This window comes from Eleutherodactylus coqui, chromosome 9 (assembly GCF_035609145.1).
Source record: "Eleutherodactylus coqui strain aEleCoq1 chromosome 9, aEleCoq1.hap1, whole genome shotgun sequence".
Taxonomy (NCBI): domain Eukaryota; kingdom Metazoa; phylum Chordata; class Amphibia; order Anura; family Eleutherodactylidae; genus Eleutherodactylus; species Eleutherodactylus coqui.
The window spans coordinates 155,760,183-155,785,803 of record NC_089845.1 but is presented as its reverse complement, the minus strand read 5'-3'; the positions used below and the strand labels follow the sequence as shown (position 1 = coordinate 155,785,803).

Genomic DNA, 25,621 nt, shown 5'->3' with positions numbered 1-25,621 from the left:
CATAGGGGGCAGTATTATAGTATATTCTTGTACATAGGGAGTAGTATTATAGTAGTTATATTCTTGTACATAGGGGGCAGTATTATAGTAGTTATATTCTTGTACACAGGAGCAGTATTATAGTAGTTATACTCTTGTACATAGAGGGCAGTATTATAGTAGTTATATTCTTGTACATAGGAGGCAGTATTATAGTAGTTTTATTCTTGTACATAGGGAGCAGTATTATAGGAGTTATATTCTTGTACATAGGATCAGAATTATAGTAGTTATATTCTTGTACATAGGAGCAGTATTATAGTAGTTATATTCTTGTACATAGGGGGCAGTATTATAGTAGTTATTTTCTTGTACATAGGGAGCAGTATTATAGTAGTTATATTCTTGTACACTGGAGCACTATTATAGTAGTTATACTCTTGTACATAGAGGGCAGTATTATAGTAGTTATATTCTTGTACATAGGAGGCAGTATTATAGTAGTTATATTCTTGTACATAGGGAGCAGTATTATAGTAGTTATATTCTTGTACATAGGATCAGTATTATAGTAGTTATATTCTTGTACATAGGAGCAGTATTATACTAGTTATATTCTTGTACATAGGAGCAGTATTATAGTAGTTATATTGTTGTAAATATGAGGCAGTTTTATATTAGTTATATTCTTGTACATAGGGGGCAGTATTATAGTAGTTATATTCTTGTACATAGGGGGCAGTATTATAGTAGTTATATTCTTGTACATAGGGGGCAGTATTATAGTAGTTATATTCTTGTACATAGGGGCCAGTATTATAGAAGTTATATTCTTGTACATAGGGGCCAATATTATAGTAGTTATATTCTTGTACATAGAGGCCATTATTATAGTAGTTATATTCTTGTACATAGGGAGCAGTATTATTGTAGTTATATTGTTGTACACAGGAGCAGTATTATAGTAGTTATACTCTTGTACATAGAGGGCAGTATTATAGTACTTATATTCTTGTACATAGGAGGCAGTATTATAGTAGTTATATTCTTGTACATAGGGAGCAGTATTATAGGAGTTATATTCTTGTACATGGGAGACAGTATTATAGTGGTTATATTCTTGTACATAGGAGGCAGTATTATAGTAGCTATATTCTTGTACATAGGAGGCAGTATTATAGTAGTTATATTCTTGTTTATACGGAGCAGTATTATAGTAGTTATATTTCTGTACCTGTACATAGGAGGCAGTATTATAGTAGTTAAATTCTTGTACATAGGAGACAGAATTATAGTAGTTATATTCTTGTACATAGGGGGCAGTATTATAGTAGTTATATTCTTGAACATAGGGGGCAGTATTATAGTAGTTATATTCTTGTACATAGGGGGCAGTATTACAGTAGTTATATTCTTGTACAAAGGAGCAGTATTATAGTAGTTATATTCTTGTACATAGGAGGCAGTATTATAATAGTTATATTCTTGTACATAGGGTGCAGTATTATAGTAGTTATATTCTTGTACATAGGGGCAGTATTATAGTAGATATATTTGTGTACATAGGGGGCGGGATTATAATAGTTTTATTCTTGTAAATAGGGGGCAGTATTAAAGTAGTTATATTCTTGTACATAGAGGGCAGTATTATAGTCATTATATTCTAGTACATAGGGGGCAGTGTTATAGTAGTTATATTCTTGTACATAGGGGCAGTATTATAGTAGTTATATTCTTGTACATAGGGGGCAGTATGATGGTAGTTAATTCTTGTACATAGGGGGCAGTATTATAGTAGTTATATTCTAGTACATAGGGGTCAGTATTATAGTAGTTATATTCTAGTACATAGGGGGCAGTATTATAGTAGATATATTCTTGTACATAGGGGCAGTATTATAGTAGTTATATTCTTGTACATAGGGGCAGTATTATAGTAGTTATATTCTTGTACATAGGAACAGTATTATAGTAGTTATATTTTTGTACATAGGAGGCAGTATTATAGTAGTTATATTCTTGTACATAGGAGGCAGTATTTTAGTAGTTATAGTCTTGTACATAGGAGGCAGTATTATAGTATATTCTTGTTTACGGAGCAGTATTATAGTAGTTATATTCTTGTACATAGGAGCAGTATTATAGTAGTTATATTCTAGTACATAGAGGACAGTATTATAGTCGTTATATACTTGTACATAGCAGGCAGTATTATAGTAGTCATATTCTTGTACATAGGTAGCCGTATTATAGTAGTTATATTCTTGTACATAGGAGCAGTATTATAGTAGTTCTATTCTTGTACATAGCGGGCAGTATTATAGTAGTTATATTCTTGTGCATAGGGGCTCTATTATAGTAGTTATATTCTTGTGCATTGGGGCAGTATTATAGGAGTTGTATTCTTGTACATAGGAGGCAGTATTGTAGTAGTTATATTCTTGTACATAGGGGCAGTATTATAGTAGTTATATTCTTGTACATAGGAGGCAGTATTATAGTAGTTATATTCTTGTGCATTGGGACAGTATTATAGTAGTTATATTCTTGTACATAGGAGCAGTATTATAGTAGTTATATTGTTGTAAATATTAGGCAGTATTATATTAGTTATATTCTTGTACATAGGGGGCAGTATTATAGTAGTTATATTCTTGTACATAGGGGGCAGTATTATAGTAGTAATATTCTTGTACATAGGGGCAGTATTATAGTAGCTATATTCTTGTACATAGGGGGCAGTATTATAGTATATTCTTGTACATAGGGAGTAGTATTATAGTAGTTATATTCTTGTACATAGGATCAGTATTATAGTAGTTATATTCTTGTACATAGGAGCAGTATTATACTAGTTATATTCTTGTACATAGGAGCAGTATTATAGTAGTTATATTGTTGTAAATATGAGGCAGTATTATATTAGTTATATTCTTGTACATAGGGGGCAGTATTATAGTAGATATATTCTTGTACATAGGGGGCAGTATTATAGTAGTTATATTCTTGTACATAGGGGGCAGTATTATAGTAGTTATATTCTTGTACATAGGGGCCAGTATTATAGAAGTTATATTCTTGTACATAGGGGCCATTATTATAGTAGTTATATTCTTGTACATAGGGAGCAGTATTATTGTAGTTATATTCTTGTACACAGGAGCAGTATTATAGCAGTTATACTCTTGTACATAGAGGGCAGTATTATAGTAGTTATATTCTTGTACATAGGGAGCAGTATTATAGGAGTTATATTCTTGTACATGGGAGACAGTATTATAGTAGTTATATTCTTGTACATAGGGGGCAGTATTATAGTAGTTATATTCTTGTACATAGGAGGCAGTATTATAGTAGCTATATTCTTGTACATAGGAGGCAGTATTATAGTAGTTATATTCTTGTTTATACGGAGCAGTATTATAGTAGTTATATGTCTGTACCTGTACATAGGAGGCAGTATTATAGTAGTTAAATTCTTGTACATAGGAGACAGAATTATAGTAGTTATATTCTTGTACATAGAGGGCAGTATTATAGTAGTTATATTCTTGTACATAGGAGGCAGTATTATAGTAGCTATATTCTTGTACATAGGAGGCAGTATTATAGTAGTTATATTCTTGTTTATACGGAGCAGTAATATAGTAGTTATATTTCTGTACCTGTACATAGGAGGCAGTATTATAGTAGTTATATTCTTGTACATAGGAGACAGAATTATAGTAGTTATATTCTTGTACATAGGGGGCAGGATTATAGTAGTTATATTCTTGTACATAGGGGGCAGTATTATAGTAGTTATATTCTTGTACATAGAGGGCAGTATTATAGTAGTTATATTCTTGTACATAGGAGGCAGTATTATAGTAGTTATATTCTTGTACATAGGGAGCAGTATTATAGAAGTTCTATTCTTGTACATAGGAGAAGTATTATAGTAGTTATATTCTTGTACATAGGATCAGTATTATAGTAGTTATATTCTTGTACATAGGAGCAGTATTATAGTAGTTATATTGTTGTACATATGAGGCAGTATTATATTAGTTATATTCTTGTACATAGGGGGCAGTATTATAGTAGTTATATTCTTGTACATAGGGGGCAGTATTATAGTAGTTATATTCTTGTACATAGGGGGCAGTATTATAGTAGTTATATTCTTGTACATAGGGGCCAATATTATAGTAGTTATATTCTTGTACATAGGGGCCATTATTATAGTAGTTATATTCTTGTACATAGGGAGCAGTATTATAGTAGTTATATTCTTGTACATAGGAGGAATAATTATAGTAGTTATATTCTTGTACATAGGAGGCAGTATTATAGTAGCTATATTCCTGTACATAGGAGGCAATATTATAGTAGTTATATTCTTGTACATAGGAGCAATATTATGGTAGTTATATTCTTGTACATAGGAGGCAGTATTATAGTAGTTATATTCTTGTACATAGAAGACAGCATTTAGTAGTTATATTCTTGTACATAGGGGGCAGTATTATAGTAGTTATATTCTTGTACATAGGGGGCAGTATTATAGTAGTTATATTCTTGTACATAGGGGGCAATATTATAGTAGTTATATTCTTGTTTATACGGAGCAGTATTATAGTAGTTATATTTCTGTACCTGTACATAGGAGGCAGTATTATAGTAGTTATATTCTTTTACATAGGAGGCAGTATTATAGTAGTTATATTCTTGTTTATACGGAGCAGTATTAGAGTAGTTATATTCTTGTACATAGGAGGCAGTATTATAGTAGGTATATTCTTGTACATAATAGCAGTATTATAGTAGTTATATTCTTGTACATAGGGGACAGTATTATAGTAGCTATATTCTTGTACATAGGGGGCAGTATTATAGTATATTCTTGTACATAGGGAGTAGTATTATAGTAGTTATGTTCTTGTACATAGGGGGCAGTATTATAGTAGTTATATTCTTGTACATAGGGGCCAGTATTATAGTAGTTATATTCTTGTTCATAGGGGCCATTATTATAGTAGTTATATTCTTGTACATAGGGAGCAGTATTATAGTAGTTATATTCTTGTACACAGGAGCAGTATTATAGTAGTTATACTCTTGTACATAGAGGGCAGTATTATAGTAGTTATATACTTGTACATAGGAGGCAGTATTATAGTAGTTATATTCTTGTACATAGGGAGCAGTATTATAGGAGTTATATTCTTGTACATAGGAGCAGTATTATAGTAGTTATATTCTTGTACATAGGAGCAGTATTATAGTAGTTATATTCTTGTACATAGGAGCAGTATTATAGTAGTTATATTGTTGTAAATATGAGGCAGTATTATATTAGTTATATTCTTGTACATAGGGGGCAGTATTATAGTAGTTATATTCTTGTACATAGGGGGCAGTATTATAGTAGTTATATTCTTGTACATAGGGGGCAGTATTATAGTAGTTATATTCTTGTACATAGGGGCCATTATTATAGTAGTTATATTCTTGTACATAGGGAGCAGTATTATAGTAGTTATATTCTTGTACACAGGAGCAGTATTATAGTAGTTATACTCTTGTACATAGAGGGCAGTATTATAGTAGTTATATTCTTGTACATAGGAGGCAGTATTATAGTAGTTATATTCTTGTACATAGGGAGCAGTATTATAGGAGTTATATTCTTGTACATGGTAGACAGTATTATAGTAGTTACATTCTTGTACATAGGGGGCAGTATTATAGTAGTTATATTCTTGTACATAGGAGGCAGTATTATAGTAGCTATATTCTTGTACATAGGAGGCAGTATTATAGTAGTTATATTCTTGTTTATACGGAGCAGTATTATAGTAGTTATATTTCTGTACCTGTACATAGGAGGCAGTATTATAGTAGTTATATTTTTGTACATAGGAGACAGAATAATAGTAGTTATATTCTTGTACATAGGGGGCAGTATTATAGTAGTTATATTCTTGTACATAGGAGGCAGTATTATAGTAGCTATATTCTTGTACATAGGAGGCAGTATTATAGTAGTTATATTCTTGTTTATACGGAGCAGTAATATAGTAGTTATATTTCTGTACCTGTACATAGGAGGCAGTATTATAGTAGTTATATTCTTGTACATAGGAGACAGAATTATAGTAGTTATATTCTTGTACATAGGGGGCAGGATTATAGTAGTTATATTCTTGTACATAGGGGGCAGTATTATAGTAGTTATATTGTTGTACATATGAGACAGTATTATAGTAGTTGTATTGTTGTACATATGAGGCAGTATTATAGTAGCTATATTCTTGTACATAGGAGGCAGTATTATAGCAGTTATATTCTTGTTTATACGGAGCAGTATTATAGTAGTTATATTTCTGTACCTGTACATAGGAGGCAGTATTATAGTAGTTATATTCTTGTACATAGGAGACAGTATTATAGTAGTTATATTCTTGTACATAGGGGCAGGATTTTAGTAGTTATATTCTTGTACATAGGGGGCAGTATTATAGTAGTTATATTCTTGTACATAGGGGGCAGTATTATAGTAGTTATATTCTTGTACATAGGAGGCAGTATTGTAGTAGTTATATTCTTGTACATAGGGTGCAGTATTATAGTAGTTATATTCTTGTACATAGGGGGCAGTATTATAGTAGATATATTCGTGTACATAGGGGGCGGGATTATAATAGTTATATTCTTGTAAACAGGGGGCAGTATAAAAGTAGTTATATTCTTGTACATAGGGGGCAGTATTATAGTAGATATATATGTGTACTTAGGGGGCGGGATTATAATAGTTATATTCTTGTAAATAGGGGGCAGTATTAAAGTAGTTATATTCTTGTACATAGAGGGCAGTATTATAGTAGTTATATTCTAGTACATAGGGGCAGTGTTATAGTAGTTATATTCTTGTACATAGCGGCAGTATTATAGTAGTTATATTCTTGTACATAGGGGACAGTATGATGGTAGTTAATTCTTGTACATAGGGGGCAGTATTATAGTAGTTATATTCTAGTACATAGGGGGCAGTATTATAGTAGTTATATTCTTGTACATAGGGGCAGTATTATAGTAGTTATATTCTTGTACATAGGGGCAGTATTATAGTAGTTATATTCTTGTACATAAGGGGCAGTATGATGGTAGTTAATTCTTGTACATAGGGGGCAGTATTATAGTAGTTATATTCTTGTACAAAGAGGCAGTATTATAGTAATTATATTCTAGTACATAGGGGGCAGGATTTTAGTAGTTATATTCTTGTACATAGGGGGCAGTATTATAGTAGTTATATTCTTGTACATAGGGGGCAGTATTATAGTAGTTATATTCTTGTACATAGGAGGCAGTATTGTAGTAGTTATATTCTTGTACATAGGGTGCAGTATTATAGTAGTTATATTCTTGTACATAGGGGGCAGTATTATAGTAGATATATTCGTGTACATAGGGGGCGGGATTATAATAGTTATATTCTTGTAAACAGGGGGCAGTATTAAAGTAGTTATATTCTTGTACATAGGGGGCAGTATTATAGTAGATATATTTGTGTACTTAGGGGGCGGGATTATAATAGTTATATTCTTGTAAATAGTGGGCAGTATTAAAGTAGTTATATTCTTGTACATAGAGGGCAGTATTATAGTAGTTATATTCTAGTACATAGGGGGCAGTGTTAAAGTAGTTATATTCTTGTACATAGGGGCAGTATTATAGTAGTTATATTCTTGTACATATGGGGCAGTATGATGGTAGTTAATTCTTGTACATAGGGGGCAGTATTATAGTAGTTATATTCTAGTACATAGGGGGCAGTATTATAGTAGTTATATTCTAGTACATAGGGGCAGTGTTATAGTAGTTATATTCTTGTACATAGCGGCAGTATTATAGTAGTTATATTCCTGTACATAGGGGACAGTATGATGGTAGTTAATTCTTGTACATAGGGGGCAGTATTATAGTAGTTATATTCTAGTACATAGGGGGCAGTATTATAGTAGTTATATTCTTGTACATAGGGGCAGTATTATAGTAGTTATATTCTTGTACATAGGGGCAGTATTATAGTAGTTATATTCTTGTACATAAGGGGCAGTATGATGGTAGTTAATTCTTGTACATAGGGGGCAGTATTATAGTAGTTATATTCTTGTACAAAGAGGCAGTATTATAGTAATTATATTCTAGTACATAGGGGGCAGGATTTTAGTAGTTATATTCTTGTACATAGGGGGCAGTATTATAGTAGTTATATTCTTGTACATAGGGGGCAGTATTATAGTAGTTATATTCTTGTACATAGGAGGCAGTATTGTAGTAGTTATATTCTTGTACATAGGGTGCAGTATTATAGTAGTTATATTCTTGTACATAGGGGGCAGTATTATAGTAGATATATTCGTGTACATAGGGGGCGGGATTATAATAGTTATATTCTTGTAAACAGGGGGCAGTATTAAAGTAGTTATATTCTTGTACATAGGGGGCAGTATTATAGTAGATATATTTGTGTACTTAGGGGGCGGGATTATAATAGTTATATTCTTGTAAATAGTGGGCAGTATTAAAGTAGTTATATTCTTGTACATAGAGGGCAGTATTATAGTAGTTATATTCTAGTACATAGGGGGCAGTGTTAAAGTAGTTATATTCTTGTACATAGGGGCAGTATTATAGTAGTTATATTCTTGTACATATGGGGCAGTATGATGGTAGTTAATTCTTGTACATAGGGGGCAGTATTATAGTAGTTATATTCTAGTACATAGGGGGCAGTATTATAGTAGTTATATTCTAGTACATAGGGGGCAGTATTATAGTAGTTATATTCTTGTACATAGGGGCAGTATTATAGGAGTTATATTCTTGTACATAGGGGCAGTATTATAGTAGTTATATTCTTGTACATAGGGGGCAGTATGATGGTAGTTAATTCTTGTACATAGGGGGCAGTATTATAGTAGTTATATTCTTGTACAAAGAGGCAGTATTATAGTAATTATATTCTTGTACATAGGAGGCAGTATTATAGTAGTTATATTCCTGTACATAGGAGGCAATATTATAGTAGTTATATTCTTGTACATAGGAGCAGTATTATGGTAGTTATATTCTTGTACATAGGAGGCAGTATTATAGTAGTTATATTCTTGCACATAGGAGACAGTATTATAGTAGTTATATTCTTGTACTTAGGGGGCAGTATTATAGTAGTTATATTGTTGTACATATGAGGCAGTATTATAGTAGTTATATTGTTGTACATATCAGGCAGTATTATATTAGTTATATTCTTGTACATAGGGGGCAGGATTATAGTAGTTATATTCTTGTATATAGGGGGCAGTATTATAGTAGTTATATTCTTGTACATAGGGGGCAGTATTACAGTAGTTATATTCTTGTACAAAGGAACACTATTATAGTAGTTATATTCTTGTACATAGGAGGCAGTATTATAGTAGTTATATTCTTGTACATAGGGGGCAGTATTATAGTAGATATATTCGTGTACATAGGGGGCGGGATTATAATAGTTATATTCTTGTAAATAGTGAGCAGTATTAAAGTAGTTATATTCTTGTACATAGAGGGCAGTATTATAGTAGTTATATTCTTGTACATAGGAGACAGTATTATAGTAGTTATATTATTGTACATAGGGGCAGGATTTTAGTAGTTATATTCTTGTACATAGGGGGCAGTGTTATAGTAGTTATATTCTTGTACATAGGGGCAGTATTATAGTAGTTATATTCTTGTACATAGGAGGCAGTATTGTAGTAGTTATATTCTTGTACATAGGGTGCAGTATTATAGTAGTTATATTCTTGTACATAGGGGGCAGTATTATAGTAGATATATTCGTGTACATAGGGGGCGGGATTATAATAGTTATATTCTTGTAAACAGGGGGCAGTATTAAAGTAGTTATATTCTTGTACATAGGGGGCAGTATTATAGTAGATATATTTGTGTACTTAGGGGGCGGGATTATAATAGTTATATTCTTGTAAATAGGGGGCAGTATTAAAGTAGTTATATTCTTGTACATAGAGGGCAGTATGATGGTAGTTAATTCTTGTACATAGGTGGCAGTATTATAGTAGTTATATTCTAGTACATAGGGGGCAGTATTATAGTAGTTATATTCTAGTACATAGGGGGCAGTATTATAGTAGTTATATTCTTGTACATAGGGGCAGTATTATAGTAGTTATATTCTTGTACATAGGGGCAGTATTATAGTAGTTATATTCTTGTACATAGGGGGCAGTATGATGGTAGTTAATTCTTGTACATAGGGGGCAGTATTATAGTAGTTATATTCTTGTACAAAGAGGCAGTATTATAGTAATTATATTCTTGTACATAGGAGGCAGTATTATAGTAGTTATATTCCTGTACATAGGAGGCAATATTATAGTAGTTATATTCTTGTACATAGGAGCAGTATTATGGTAGTTATATTCTTGTACATAGGAGGCAGTATTATAGTAGTTATATTCTTGTACATAGGAGACAGTATTATAGTAGTTATATTCTTGTACATAGGGGGCAGGATTATAGTAGTTATATTCTTGTACATAGGGGGCAGTATTATAGTAGTTATATTGTTGTACATATTAGGCAGTATTATAGTAGCTATATTCTTGTACATAGGAGACAGTATTATATTAGTTATATTCTTGTACATAGGGGGCAGGATTATAGTAGTTATATTCTTGTACATAGGGGGCAGTATTATAGTAGTTATATTCTTGTACATAGGGGGCAGTATTACAGTAGTTATATTCTTGTACAAAGGAGCAGTATTATAGTAGTTATATTCTTGTACATAGGAGGCAGTATTATAGTAGTTATATTGTTGTACATAGGGGGCAGTATTATAGTAGATATATTCGTGTACATAGGGGGCGGGATTATAATAGTTATATTCTTGTAAATAGTGAGCAGTATTAAAGTAGTTATATTCTTGTACATAGAGGGCAGTATTATAGTAGTTATATTCTAGTACATAGGGGGCAGTGTTATAGTAGTTATATTCTTGTTCATAGGGGCAGTATTATAGTAGTTATATTCTTGTACATAGGGGGCAGTATGATGGTAGTTAATTCTTGTACATAGGTGGCAATATTATAGTAGTTATATTCTAGTACATAGGGGGCAGTATTATAGTAGTTATATTCTAGTACATAGGGGGCAGTATTATAGTAGTTATATTCTTGTACATAGGGGCAGTATTATAGTAGTTATATTCTTGTACATAGGGGCAGTATTATAGTAGTTATATTCTTGTACATAGGGGGCAGTATGATGGTAGTTAATTCTTGTACATAGGGGGCAGTATTATAGTAGTTATATTCTTGTACATAGGGAGCAGGATTATAGTAGTTATATTCTTGTACATAGGGGGCAGTATTATAGTAGTTATATTCTTGTACATAGGGGGCAGTATTATAGTAGTTATATTCTTGTACATAGGGGGCAGTATTACAGTAGTTATATTCTTGTACAAAGGAGCAGTATTATAGTAGTTATATTCTTGTACATAGGAGGCAGTATTATAGTAGTTATATTGTTGTACATAGGGGGCAGTATTATAGTAGATATATTCGTGTACATAGGGGGCGGGATTATAATAGTTATATTCTTGTAAATATTGAGCAGTATTAAAGTAGTTATATTCTTGTACATAGAGGGCAGTATTATAGTAGTTATATTCTAGTACATAGGGGGCAGTGTTATAGTAGTTATATTCTTGTACATAGGGGCAGTATTATAGTAGTTATATTCTTGTACATAGGGGGCAGTATGATGGTAGTTAATTCTTGTACATAGGTGGCAATATTATAGTAGTTATATTCTAGTACATAGGGGGCAGTATTATAGTAGTTATATTCTAGTACATAGGGGGCAGTATTATAGTAGTTATATTCTTGTACATAGGGGCAGTATTATAGTAGTTATATTCTTGTACATAGGGGCAGTATTATAGTAGTTATATTCTTGTACATAGGGGGCAGTATGATGGTAGTTAATTCTTGTACATAGGGGGCAGTATTATAGTAGTTATATTCTTGTACATATGGGGCAGTATGATGGTAGTTAATTCTTTTACATAGGGGGCAGTATTATAGTAGTTATATTCTTGTACATAGGGAGCAGGATTATAGTAGTTATATTCTTGTACATAGGGGGCAGTATTATAGTAGTTATATTCTTGTACATAGGGGGCAGTATTATAGTAGTTATATTCTTGTACATAGGGGGCAGTATTACAGTAGTTATATTCTTGTACAAAGGAGCAGTATTATAGTAGTTATATTCTTGTACATAGGAGGCAGTATTATAATAGTTATATTCTTGTACATAGAGTGCAGTATTATAGTAGTTATATTCTTGTACATAGGTGGCAGTATTATAGTAGATATATTTGTGTACATAGGGGGTGGGATTATAATAGTTTTATTCTTGTAAATAGGGGGCAGTATTAAAGTAGTTATATTCTTGTACATAGAGGGCAGTATTATAGTAGTTATATTCTAGTACATAGGGGGCAGTGTTATAGTATTTATATTCTTGTACATAGGGGCAGTATTATAGTAGTTATATTCTTGTACATAGGGGGCAGTATGATGGTAGTTAATTCTTGTACATAGGGGGCAGTATTATAGTAGTTATATTCTAGTACATAGGGGTCAGTATTATAGTAGTTATATTCTAGTACATAGGGGGCAGTATTATAGTAGTTATATTCTTGTACATAGGGGCAGTATTATAGTAGTTATATTCTTGTACATAGGGGCAGTATTATAGTAGTTATATTCTTGTACATAGGGGGCAGTATGATGGTAGTTAATTCTTGTACAAAGGGGGCAGTATTATAGTAGTTATATTCTTGTACATATGGGGCAGTATGATGGTAGGTAATTCTTTTACATAGGGGGCAGTATTATAGTAGTTATATTCTTGTACATAGGAACAGTATTATAGTAGTTATATTTTTGTACATAGGAGGCAGTATTATAGTAGTTATATTCTTGTACATAGGAGGCAGTATTTTAGTAGTTATAGTCTTGTACATAGGAGGCAGTATTATAGTATATTCTTGTTTACGGAGCAGTATTTAGTAGTTATATTCTTGTACATAGGAGCAGTATTATAGTAGTTATATTCTAGTACATAGAGGCCAGTATTATAGTAGTTATATACTTGTACATAGGAGGCAGTATTATAGTAGTTATATTCTTGTACATAGAGGGCAGTATTATAGTAGTTATATTCTTGTGCATAGGGAAGCAGTATTATAGTAGTTATATTCTTGTGCATTGGGGGCAGTAGTATAGTAGTCATATTCTTGTACATAGGTAGCCGTATTATAGTAGTTATATTCTTGTACATAGGAGGCAGTATAACAGTAGTTATATTCTTGTACATAGGAGCAGTATTATAGTAGTTCTATTCTTGTACATAGCGGGCAGTATTATAGTAGTTATATTCTTGTGCATAGGGGCTGTATTATAGTAGTTATATTCTTGTGCATTGGGGCAGTATTATAGGAGTTATATTCTTGTACATAGGAGGCAGTATTGTAGTAGTTATATTCTTGTACATAGGGGCAGTATTATAGTAGTTATATTCTTGTACATAGGAGGCAGTATTATAGTAGTTATATTCTTGTACATAGGGGGCAGTATTATAACAGTAATATTCGTGTACATAGGGGGCAGTATTATAGTAGTTATATTCTTGTACATAGGGAGCAGTATTATAGTAGTTATATTCTTGTAAATAGGAGGCAGTATTGTAGTAGTTATATTCTTGTACATAAGAGCAGTATTATAGTAGTTATATTCTTGTACATAGTAGGCAGTATTATAGTAGTTATATTCTTGTACATAAGCGGACAGCATTATAGTAGTTATGTTCCGGTACATAGATGCAGTATTATAGTAGTTATAAACTTGTACATAGGAGCAGTATAATAGTAGTTATACTCTTGTTCATAGGACGCAGTATTATAGTAGTTATATCCCGCCAATATACGTTTGCCCGTGCCCCTATCAAACGGCAGCAATACAACTGGGAAGAGAATCCACAACTGCTGCTCCTACTACCAGGAGACTCTCCCTTCTCTCAGGCACCAGAGAGAGCGCTGCAGGGCCTGCTCATCCTCTATGTACCTTTAGGGGAGCAGACGTCATGGCCCAGGCAGAATAACCCCCATGGATACTAATCCACTGCTGCAGCAATGTGGGGAGACTGATTGCCCGATCTGCTAAAGCCCTTCATCTTAGAGTTTGCTGAGCAGAATTTCTCTTTCTTCGTGGGAGGCAGCCATTTCCTGCCCAACCCGCCTCTGCGGCAATCTCAACATGGATCTATTGCTTCTCCAATTTTAATTCAAGACACTTCATCAGAGAAGGACACTACGCAGACCTCACCGTCCACTGTAAGCTATGCCACGTCTGAAGACTAGGATGAGTGCGACGAAGAGGTCAGTCAACTGTTTCAAGCTAACTCCTCAGTAGGTTCTGCAGTAGTAGTGCTGATCAGCAGCAGAGTATCAGCCACCATTACCATCACAGATTCCAAAAGTGATGATCAGCAGGATGTCTTTCAGACCAACCTGCCGTCACCCAAGAACTGTTTCCAGTACTAACCAAGAACTCTTTATGTAAGAGACACTTGCTTTTGTCCCAGTTAAACCCCTTAATTATTAAGGAGTCCAAAGTTATTTATCCCCTTTGCACAGTCTATGCCATATTTTCCATTTCATATGGAAATGTTATTATTGTTATGCAATGTTATATTGTTTAAGCTTTGTGCAGGAGTAAGTAACCTAAGTATGCTTATCCCCTAAAGTAAAGGTAAAAATGTTTAATTTCTAATGCTCCCATGTGAATGAGACTGTATGAGTGGTATGCATTAATTTATGTGTATGATTGGAGCTCCCCATGTCGCATTCCAGTGTCAGTCCACCGTCCTAGTCTGTCGCAGTAGGCAGGGCATCCCTTTCACCTTATTTCTTTAGTCCCGAGCAGGGGGTATTGACTTAAGCTACCACCTGTTCCGGAGTCTAGTATTTTTTTCAGGGAGAGTGATGATCATTCCACTCGTCTCTTTGATTTCCTGCCAGTTGCCCCTTTCTATTTTGAAGTGTAGCACCAGTTTTGTATTTGCTTTTTGTCAGAGGGGGGTGGGGGGGGGCAGTAATATAGTAGTTATATTCTTGTACATAGGAGCTGTCTGGAAACCAGGGAAAGCAGGAGTCAAGGGTCCCTGCAACGTAGCCCACAACCCCTGTCCCTGCCTACTTGCCTCCACTCCTGGCTAACCCCAGGCGGGCAACTGGGCGACGGTCCCTACACTGGCTAGGGGAATGCTGGCGGAAGCCACAATCCCTGGAAACAGAAAACAAATGGACAGACAAACAGACAACCAGAGCGAAGCACGAAGAGAAAACCGCAAACTAGTCCAGGAGCAGGCCAGGATCAAGCACAAAAAGTCAGTCTGGAAAACGCCGTACAGGCAGGAGGAGACGAAGTCAGGTCAGGGGAAAAGCCGAGGTCACAACACTAGTAAACAGGAATACAAGGTAACGCTGGTGAGTGCAAGGAAGCCTATACAAACACTGGCAGTGTCAGGATGCAACTGAGGGGTTTAAATGCTGTCAGAGCTCCCGCCCCAGCAGCTGATAGGAGCGGAGCACCTGACAGCAGCAGGATAATCAGAAAGTGCTGGGAGTACCTCCCTCAGCACTTTCAGACCAGGCTAGGTCAGTGGAGATGCAGCAGGCTGCCATGGAAACAGGAACACGGCGCCGGGCAGCAGCTGCCATGCTCCTAGCGCCTCTGCGCTGTGTAGGAGCCGGGCGGCCAGGAGTGATGACCAGCGTAGGAGTCCCCCTGCGTTGCGCACTCGCAGCAGGGGCGACAGCATCTGCCGTGCAGGCACGGTGACCCCGATAGCAGCCCATCCTGACAGTACCGTCCCTCTTACAGGGGGGGACACCGGACCCCCATGACCCGGCGCTGGCTTGAGGGGATCGGTCCTATGAAAGTGACGGACTAGCCGCAGAGCATGGCCATCCTTGGCTGGAACCCATGACCGCTCCTCGGGTCCAAACCCCTTCCAGTGCACTGAATACTGGTAAGCACCCAGTACCCGCCTGGAGTCCAGAATTCATTCTGTCTCGAACTCCATCTCTTCTTGGACAAGGGTGGGAGGAGGAGGTTTGCGGGTGGGCAATACCAGGGGGAACGAACCTCTTCAAGAGCGACTTGTGGAAGACATTATGCACCTTCCAGGAGTCAGGTAAGGTTAGTTCATAGGCCACCGGGTTAATAACCTTGGAAATAGGGAATGGCCCGACAAAACGAGAAGCTAACTTGAGAGTTGATACCTTTAACTTTAAATTTCTTGTGGACAGATAGAACTCCAAAAAGAAAAAAATCCAAAATAGCGCTTTTGATTTTCTTCTTTTTTTTTTTTTTTTCTTTTTGGAGTTTTATCTACACTGGGCCCCCTATTACTAGGGACCCCAGACATCCAAGCAGCTCTCTGGCTAGGATTGGGAAGAAGGATTGATTAACTTACAGGCTATCCAGGATTTGGAGGTACTAGTGAGTCATCCCATACACTTGGGATCCTCACTTAGTGCCGGGTAAGTCCCACATTTTATTTTATTTATTTTCATAATTCCATTTTAAACTGAAGGGGCGCTATTCTGATCCCGGCATTATTGTCATTTTTGTGGACAGATAGACTAGGTCACCAATTACAAAGGGATCAGACAGGGTGCGTTTACCAGCACCTTGTTTCCGCAGCTTCTCCTGCAATTCCAGTAAGTTCTTGCGAACCTGGACCCAGACTGCGTCCAGCTCCCCCGTAAAGGAATGAGCCGACGGGTTATCCGACGGCAAGGAGACAGATACGGTAAAGCGGGGATGGAACCCGTAGTTGCAGAAAAAAGTGGAAAACTGAGATGATGAGCTGGTATGGTTATTTATAGCGAATTCCGCCAAAGGCAAAAACTTCACCCATTCTTCCTGGTTGTCCGAGAAACAGACGAAGGTACTGAATGAGTTCCTGATTCATACGCTCCATCTGTCCGTTGGACTCAGGGTGAAAGGCAGAAGAGAACAACAGGTTAACATCGATACGCTTACAGAACGCCTGCCAAAACCGTGCCACGAACTGTACCCCCCGATCAGAAACAATATCTTCTGGAACGCCGTGTAAACGGACTATCTCTTTAATAAACAGGTCAGCTAGGTCCCTAGCTGAGGGTAATTTACTTAATTGGACAAAATGGGCCATCTTAGAAAACCTATCGACCACTACCCAGATGACGGTATGACCCTGTGACGGGGGTAAATTTGTAATGAAATCCATAGATATGTGCGACCAAGGTTTACATGGAGCTGGTAGGGGAAGAATAGGACCTTCACGGCGTCTCCTAACATTCTTCCCCCGAGCACAAACAGCGCAGGCCTTGACAAAACCCCGGACATCTCTGGACATCTAGGGCCACCAGTATAACCGGGGACATAAATCCAGTGTCCCCCTAATGCCCGGATGACCGGTCAGAACCGAAGAGTGTATCTCTTCGAGAACCCATAGTCTCAGGGAGAGGGGAACAAACAGTTTGCCCTCCGGAAGGGCCTTCGGGGCAGCTTGCTGGGCGGCATATAGCAGAGATGAGATATCGGAGGTTAAGGCCGCTAGAACCACTCCAGGAGAGAGGATCCCCTCTGGCTGAGAATCCACGGGTTCAGGCACATCGAAGCTACGCGACAACGCATCGGCTCTAATGTTCTTCAACCCAGGCCAGAAGGTGACGATAAAATTGAAACAAATAAGGCCCAGCGCGCCTGCCGGGCATTTAGTCGTTTAGCTGACTCAAGATACACCAAGTGTTTGTGGTCAGTGAGGACGGTAATCTGGTGTCTGGCTCCCTCAAGGAAATGCCGCCATTCCTCAAAAGCCCACTTGATGGCCAACAATTTCCCATTACCTATATCATAGTTACGTTCAGAGGACGAGAATTTTCTTGAGAAGAACGTGCAGGGTCGGAGGTTAGAGAGGGTTGCGGGTCCCTGAGACAGGACGGCGCCCACTCCAAATTCAGAAGCATCTACCTCCAGAATGAAAGGGCTGTTCAAGTCGGGTTGAACAAGGACAGGCGCGGAGGAGAAGGCTTCTTTAAGATTCAAAAAGGCGGTGACCGCCTCCGGCATCCAGCTGCCAACCTCAGCCCCTTTCTTGGTTAAATCAGTTAATGGTTTGGCGATGACTGAGAAACCCTTAATAAATTTGCGGTAGAAGTTGGCAAATCCCAGAAAACGCTGCAGTCTTCAGGTTAGTAAGTTGCGCCCAGTCTGTTATTTCTCTAACCTTCCCTGGATCCATCTTGATAACAGATGGGGTAATTATGTACCCTAAGGCTGGGTTCACATAGGGCGGATTTGCTGCGGCTTTGCCGCGCGGAATTCAGCTGCGGCAAATCCGCTCGCGGCCGCTAGTCTAGGGATTAGCCAGCCATGTGGACGAGATTTCTCAGAAATCTCGTCCACACGGGACGGCTAATCCGCTGCGGTAAGTCCGGCTAAAACCACGGCTGTGGCCGCCGCAGCCGTGGTTTCAAAAGATGCAGCATGTCTATTTACTTTATTTTTTGTTTATTTTCGTCGCAGCCGCGCTCTCCTCTATGGACCGCCGGCCACAACGAAAAAGCGAGCGGCTCGGCCGCTTGAAAGCCGCCACGGCTTTTTCCGCGGCGGTTATCCCGGCGGAAATCTCACGGTTTTTGCTGCGGCCAAACTGCGAGATTTCCAACGGGAATCCACCCTGTGTGAACCCAGCCTAAAAATGAGATCTCCTAGACCCCAAACAAACACTTCTCGAGTTTCGCAAACAGCTAGTTAGCCCAAAGTCGGTTGAGGACTATCCGTAGGTGACAAAGGTGTGACTCCCAGTCGGCGGAGAACAGCAGGATGTCGTCTAAGTAGACCACCAAGGATATGCCCATGACATCCTGGAATATAGCATTCATGAAACCTTGGAAGATGGCCGAGGCATTGCATAAACCGAAAGCCATCACCAAATACTCAAAATGCCCCAATGGCGTATTGAACGCCATCTTCCATTCGTCTCCCTCTCTTATTCTGATCAGATTATAAGCTCCCCTAAGATCAAGCTTGGAGAACCATTTAGCTCCTGATACTTGATTCAGGAGATCAAGTATCAGATGAAGAGAGTACTGGTTACGGACAGTGATCTTATTCAACCCTCTATAATTGATGCATGGCCGCAGGCCGCCATCCTTCTTCTCTACGAAGAAGAACCCTGCCCCAGCGGGAGACTCAGATGGGCGGATATAGCCCTTGACAAACTCTCAGAAACGTATTCCTTCATGGTTTCTCGCTCTGGTACGGTGATGTTATATATACCCCCCTTTGGAAGTTTAGCCCCAGGAATAATGTCGATTTTACAATCCCATCCCTGATGAGGTGGTAATGCATCGGACAGCCGATTAGAAAATATATCAGCAAATTCGGTCAAATAATGCGGCAGGGTCAGTTCCTTGCATTCAGTGGTATGGACCTGAACGGCAGGCATGTGGTCACTGCACCCTGCCCCCCCATCGGACTAACTCCAGAGTCTCCCAGTTGATGACTGGGTTATGTACCTTTAACCACGGCAGGCCGAGCACCACGTCCACCGATAAGTTTTCCATGACCAAAAAGGTACAAGGTTCTGTGTGCAAGGCCCCCACAGAAAACTTCAGCTCTGGAGTGACCTGACTGACATGTCCAGCTAATAAGGGTGTAGAATCAAGTCCAGACACCTGGACCGGAGGATCAAGGTTTCTTAACACCTTGGCTATGGGAGCAATTAAATCAAAATTAATGAAATTGGCGGCTTCCCCAGAATCTATGAAGGCTTGACCCGAAACATGGAATAAAAACACAATAGAGCATGGTAATAAAAACTTGGAACATTCCGGGGGTACCTGGGCTCCTAAGTGATCCTCCCGGACGTCACTTAGGAGCGTAAGTCTTCCCAGTTGCGGCCTCTTCTCGCAGGATGCGACCCGGTATCCTGGTTCTCCACAGTACAAGCACAGTCGGTTCTTGAGACGAAACTCCTTGCGTTGTCTGGGAGACATGGACCCCAGTTCCATGGGTTCTGAGGAATCAGCCGGTGAACTCTGGATGTCGGTCCTATGGGCTGATAACCCAGAACTGGTCTTGGGGAAGCATCATGCCCCTAGGCGGCGGTCAGCTCTAATGGCTAGCATCATGGCTTGCTCCAAACTGTCAGGCTCAGGATACGAAACAAGGAGGTCTCTCAGGGCATCCGAGAGACCCATCAGAATTAAGTCCTTAAGGGCTCGGTCGTTCCAACCAAACTCAGCGCAATACTATCGAAACTGAGAGCAATAGTCCTCTGCTGCCAGTCTACCCTGTCGCAGTTCTAATAACCTGAAAACCGCATACCCGGCCCGATCTGGCTCGTCATAGATCTGGCCTAACGCAGTAAAGAAAGAGTTCAGAGACTGCCTGATGGGCGAGTCGGCGGGCAAGGAAAAAGCCCAATTCTGCGGATCACCTCTCAAGCGGGATATGACAACTCCCACACTTTGGAACTCGGTTCCAGAGGAGTATGGACGTAAACTGAAATACAGCCTACACCCCTTCCAGAAGAAGAAAAACTGTCTCTGGTTCCCAGAAAAGAAATCAAGGAGGGTAGCGTTGGGCTCAAGCTTACCCGCATGAGCAGGAGGCGGCACCGCTGGTGCGCTGGCCGCGGCCTGTTCTTGCTGGAGGAACCGTGTGGTTAAATCTTGCACCCTACCTGTCAGGCCCTGCACCTGATTAGCTAGGGCTGAAACAGCCTCCATGGATGGACGAGTTTGGCTGGACGGATGTAGGAACCAGAAAACGTTTTGGGCCAGTGTTTCTGTCAGGGAACCAGGGAAAGCAGGAGTCGGGGTCCCTGCAACGTAGCCCACAACCCCGGTCCCTGCCTACTTGCCTCCACTCCTGGCTAACCCCAGGCGGGCAACTGGGCGACGGTCCCTACACTGGCTAGGGGAATGCTGGGGAAAGCCACAATCCCTGGAAACAGAAAACAAATGGACGGACAAACAGACAACCAGAGCGAAGCACAAAGGGAAAACCGCAAACCAGTCCAGGAGCAAGCCAAGGTCAAGCATAAAACGTCAGTCCAGAGAAACGCAGTACAGAAGGAGGAGACAAAGTCAGGTCAGGGGAAAAGCCGAGGTCACAACACTAATAATCAAGAATACACAGAAACGCTGGTGAGTGCAAGGAAGCCTATGCAAACACTGGCAGTGTCAGGATGCAACTGAGGGGTTTAAATGCTGTCAGAGCTCCCGCTCCAGCAGCTGATAGGAGCGGAGCACCTAACTGCAGGGGGATGATCAGAAAGTGCTGGGAGAACCTCCCTCAGCACTAGCAGACCAGGCTAGGTTAGTGGAGATGCAGCAGGCTGCCATGAAAACAGGAACACGGCGCCGGGCAGCAGCTGCCATGCTCCTAGCACCTCTGCGCCGTGTAGGAGCCGGGTGGCCAGGAGTAGGATTCCCCCTGCGTCGCGCACTCGCAGCAGGGGCGACAGCATCTGCCGTGCGGGCACGGCGACCCCGATAGCAGCCCATCCTGAGAGGAGCAGTATTATAGTAGTTATATTCTTGTACATAGGAGCAGTATTATAGTAGTTATATTCTGGTACATAGGGGACAGTATTATAGTAGTTATATTCTTGTACATAGGAGCAGTATTATAGTAGTTATATTTTTGTACATAGTAGGCAGTATTATAGTAGTTATATTCTTGTACATAGTGGGCAGTATTATAGTAGTTATATTCTTGTACATAGGGGCAGTATTATAGTAGTTATATTCTTGTACAAAGGAGGCAGTATTATAGTAGTTATATTCTTGTACATAGGGGCAGTATTATAGTAGTAATATTCTTGTACATAGGGAGCAGTATTATAGTAGTTATATTCTTGTACATAGGGGGCAGTATTATAGTAGTTATATTCTTGTACAAAGGGGGCAGTATTATAGTAGTTATATTCTTGTACATAGGGGGCAGTATTATAGTAGTTATATTCTTGTACATAGGAGGCAGTATTATAGTAGTTATATTCTTGTACATAGGAGGCAGTATTATAGTAGTTATATTCTTGTACATAGGGGCAGTATTATAGTAGTAATATTCTTGTACATAGGAGGCAGTATTATAGTAGTTATATTCTTGTACATAGGGAGCAGTATTATAGTAGTTATATTCTTGTACATAGGGAGCAGTATTATAGTAGTTATATTCTTCTACATAGAGGGCAGTGTTATAGTAGTTATATTCTTGTACATAGGGGGCAGTATTATAGTAGTTATATTCTTGTACAAAGGGGGCAGTATTATAGTAGTTATATTCTTGTACATAGGGGGCAGTATTATAGTAGTTATATTCTTGTACATAGGGGGCAGTATTATAGTAGTTATATTCCTGTACATAGGGAGCAGTATTATAGTAGTTATATTCTTGTACATAGGGGGGCAGTATTATAGTAGTTATATTCTTGTACATAGGGGGCAGTATTATCGTAGTTATATTCTTGTACATAGGGGCAGTATTATAGTAGTTATATTCTTGTACATAGGGGCAGTATTATAGTAGTTATATTCCTGTACATAGGAGGCAGTATTATAGTAGTTATATTCTTGCACATAGAGGGCAGTATTATAGTAGTTATATTCTTGTACATAGGGGGCAGTATTATAGTAGTTATATTCTTGTATATGGGGAGCAGTATTATAGTAGTTATATTCTTGTACATAGGAGCAGTATTCTAGTAGTTATATTCTTGTACATAGGAGCAGTATTCTAGTAGTTATTTTCTTGTACATAGGGGGCAGTATTATAGTATTTATATTCTTGTACATAGGGGGCAGTATTATAGTAGTTATATTCTTGCACATGGGGGGGGCAGTATTATAGTAGTTATATTCTTGTACATAGGGGACAGTATTATAGCAGTTATATTCTTGTACATAGGGGACAGTATTATCGTAGTTATATTCTTGTACTTAGGGGGCAGTATTATAGTAGTTATATTCTTGTACATAGGGGGCAGTATTATAGTAGTTATATTCTTGTACGCAGGAGGCAGTATTATAGTAGTTATATTCTTGTACATACGAGTAGTATTATAGTACTTATATTCCCATACATAGGAGGCAGTATTAAAGTAGTTATATTCTTGTACATAGGAGGCAGTATTATAGTAGTTATATTCTTGTGCATAGAGGGCAGTATTATAGTAGTTATATTCTTGTACATAGGGGGCAGTACTATAGTAGTTATATTCTTGTACATAGAAGCAGTATTATAGTAGTTGTATTCTTGTACATAGGGGGCAGTATTATAGTAGTTATATTTTTGTACATAGGGGGCAGTATTATAGTTGTTATATTCTTGTACATAAGGGGCAGTATTATAGTCATTGTTTTATTGTACATAGGGGGCAGTATTACACTACTTATATTCCTATGCATTGGATTCTATAAATTAAGACCTTAATTGACCTCTCAAGCATAACATGACATTTAGAGAATCTATCATATCATTACTTGGTATCATAATATTCTTTATTTGCTGACCGATTTATGAAGGCTCACAATGTTCCTAATTTAATCTGTGTGTAATCCATCTTTATTCCTATATAATGTAATATGAGAATTCTTTGCTGCAGGCAGAATTATCTCTGTATCTGTTGTATTACAACATTCTGACATGAAACGTAAAAACTTGGCGTGATCTGCATTATTTATACATTTGGACACGGGTAGCTGAGAACTGTGAGACTATTGATCGATATATTACCTTAGTAAATACAAGTGCTTGAGTCATGCACTTCATTTGGCATGATACTAGATTCACAGCTGAGGCGTAACTTGAAGCTCCTGCGCCCAGATGCAAAACCTGTAACAAGGCCCCCAACTATAATGCTTTATTCATAGTACTGGGCCCTTTAAGGCTCCTAAGCCTGGGTGCAACCACATCCCCTATAGTGATACCCCTGATCACACTTTGCACACAAGAAAACAAGGTTTACCAAACATTTTCCTCCCCTTTTCATCCCGGTAGAATGGTGGTGAACAAGGCCGGGCGAGTCCTCGTGTTCAGAACTATCGGCTTTATTCTTCCAATGTCTTGCCCTGTTCTAGGCATTGTGTACCCATAAATACTTGTTCTACATTAGTCCCAAGACCAAATAATTGGTTTGTCACTATAATACTTATAGTATAGTGCTAAATAATAACACGTGGCATCACTGAATAATACCTCAATACATGGAAACAAAAGATACCACTATGCAGGCAGTACATATTACCATTGCATGGTGACTGTTTAATACAGTGATATAGTGGCTGAGTAATACCAATGTACAGTACACTACCAGATAAATAATAGCACTATATCATGCCCAATAATACTACCAAACAGTGACTAAGTAATACCGTCATAGAGTGACAGACTATCAAATCAAATCTCACCACCATTTAGTGATTGATTAATACCACCATACAGTGAGCACTGAATAATAGCATATCATAAGTAGTATACAAGCACAGCATACTACCATCACATAGTGACTGATTAATACCTAACAGTTAGTGAATAATACCAACATAAATCAGCAAAGAAATAATACCATATCATGACTAATAATACTGTTACCAAAAAGACATGAAATAGTACCACAATACAGTGACTGAAACATCAAATCAAATATTACCACCACTTAGTGAATGATTAATACTGCTATACAGTGACTGCTATATATTGGATATATACAAGATCTAAAACACACCACTATATAAGCACAATATTATAACATGACATAGTGAGTGACTGATTAATAGTACTATATAGTGAGCGAATAATACCAACATACACTGCCAAAGACAAAATAACACCATATTATGACCAGTAATGGTACCAAAAAGTGATTAAATAATACCACAATGACTGAAAGATCAAATGAAATATTACCACCATTTAGTGAACGATTAACATCACCATAGAGTAACTACTAAATAATACCACCATATCATAACATCTATCCCAGCTCTCTCTCATCTATCTATCTATCTATCTATCTATTATCTATCTATCTATCTATCTATCTATCTATCTATCTATCTATCTATCTATCTATCTATCTATCTATCTATCTATCTATCTATCTATCTCCTATCTATCTATCTATCTCTTACCCACATCCACAGCCACAAGTACAGCCAGGAGCCTGCTGATGGTAATTCCTCTCATCGTGATGTCCCAGCCTGTAATAAGAGCCCTGTATATAGGGCCGGATGGATTTATAGCCCAGCCCCCCCTTCCTGGTTATTATAGATATCAGATGAAATAAAAGGAAAAAGCTGTAACAGTGAAGCACGTAGTAATTATTAGGTTTCATGTCCTCCAGACATCAGACACCTAATCCTGCAATCTACATATCTGTAATTTTCCTGCTGCTGTTCAGTATTCAGTTACTGGAAATTTGCACAAAATAACGCCGATTAACC

The 25,621-nt window shown here is 38.0% G+C and overlaps 1 protein-coding gene across 1 annotated transcript in view; it reads right to left on the bottom strand.

Moving 5' to 3' along the window:
- The window catches only part of LOC136578726 (ly6/PLAUR domain-containing protein 2-like), a 51,471-nt gene extending 26,107 nt beyond the window's left edge, over nucleotides 1-25,364 (bottom strand). Inside the window, exon 1 of the mRNA XM_066578902.1 lies at nucleotides 25,310-25,364. Within this exon, the coding sequence (XP_066434999.1) occupies nucleotides 25,310-25,364 (55 nt within the window). The remainder of the gene's footprint in view (nucleotides 1-25,309) is intronic.
- Between the last annotated feature and the right edge of the window lie 257 nt (nucleotides 25,365-25,621).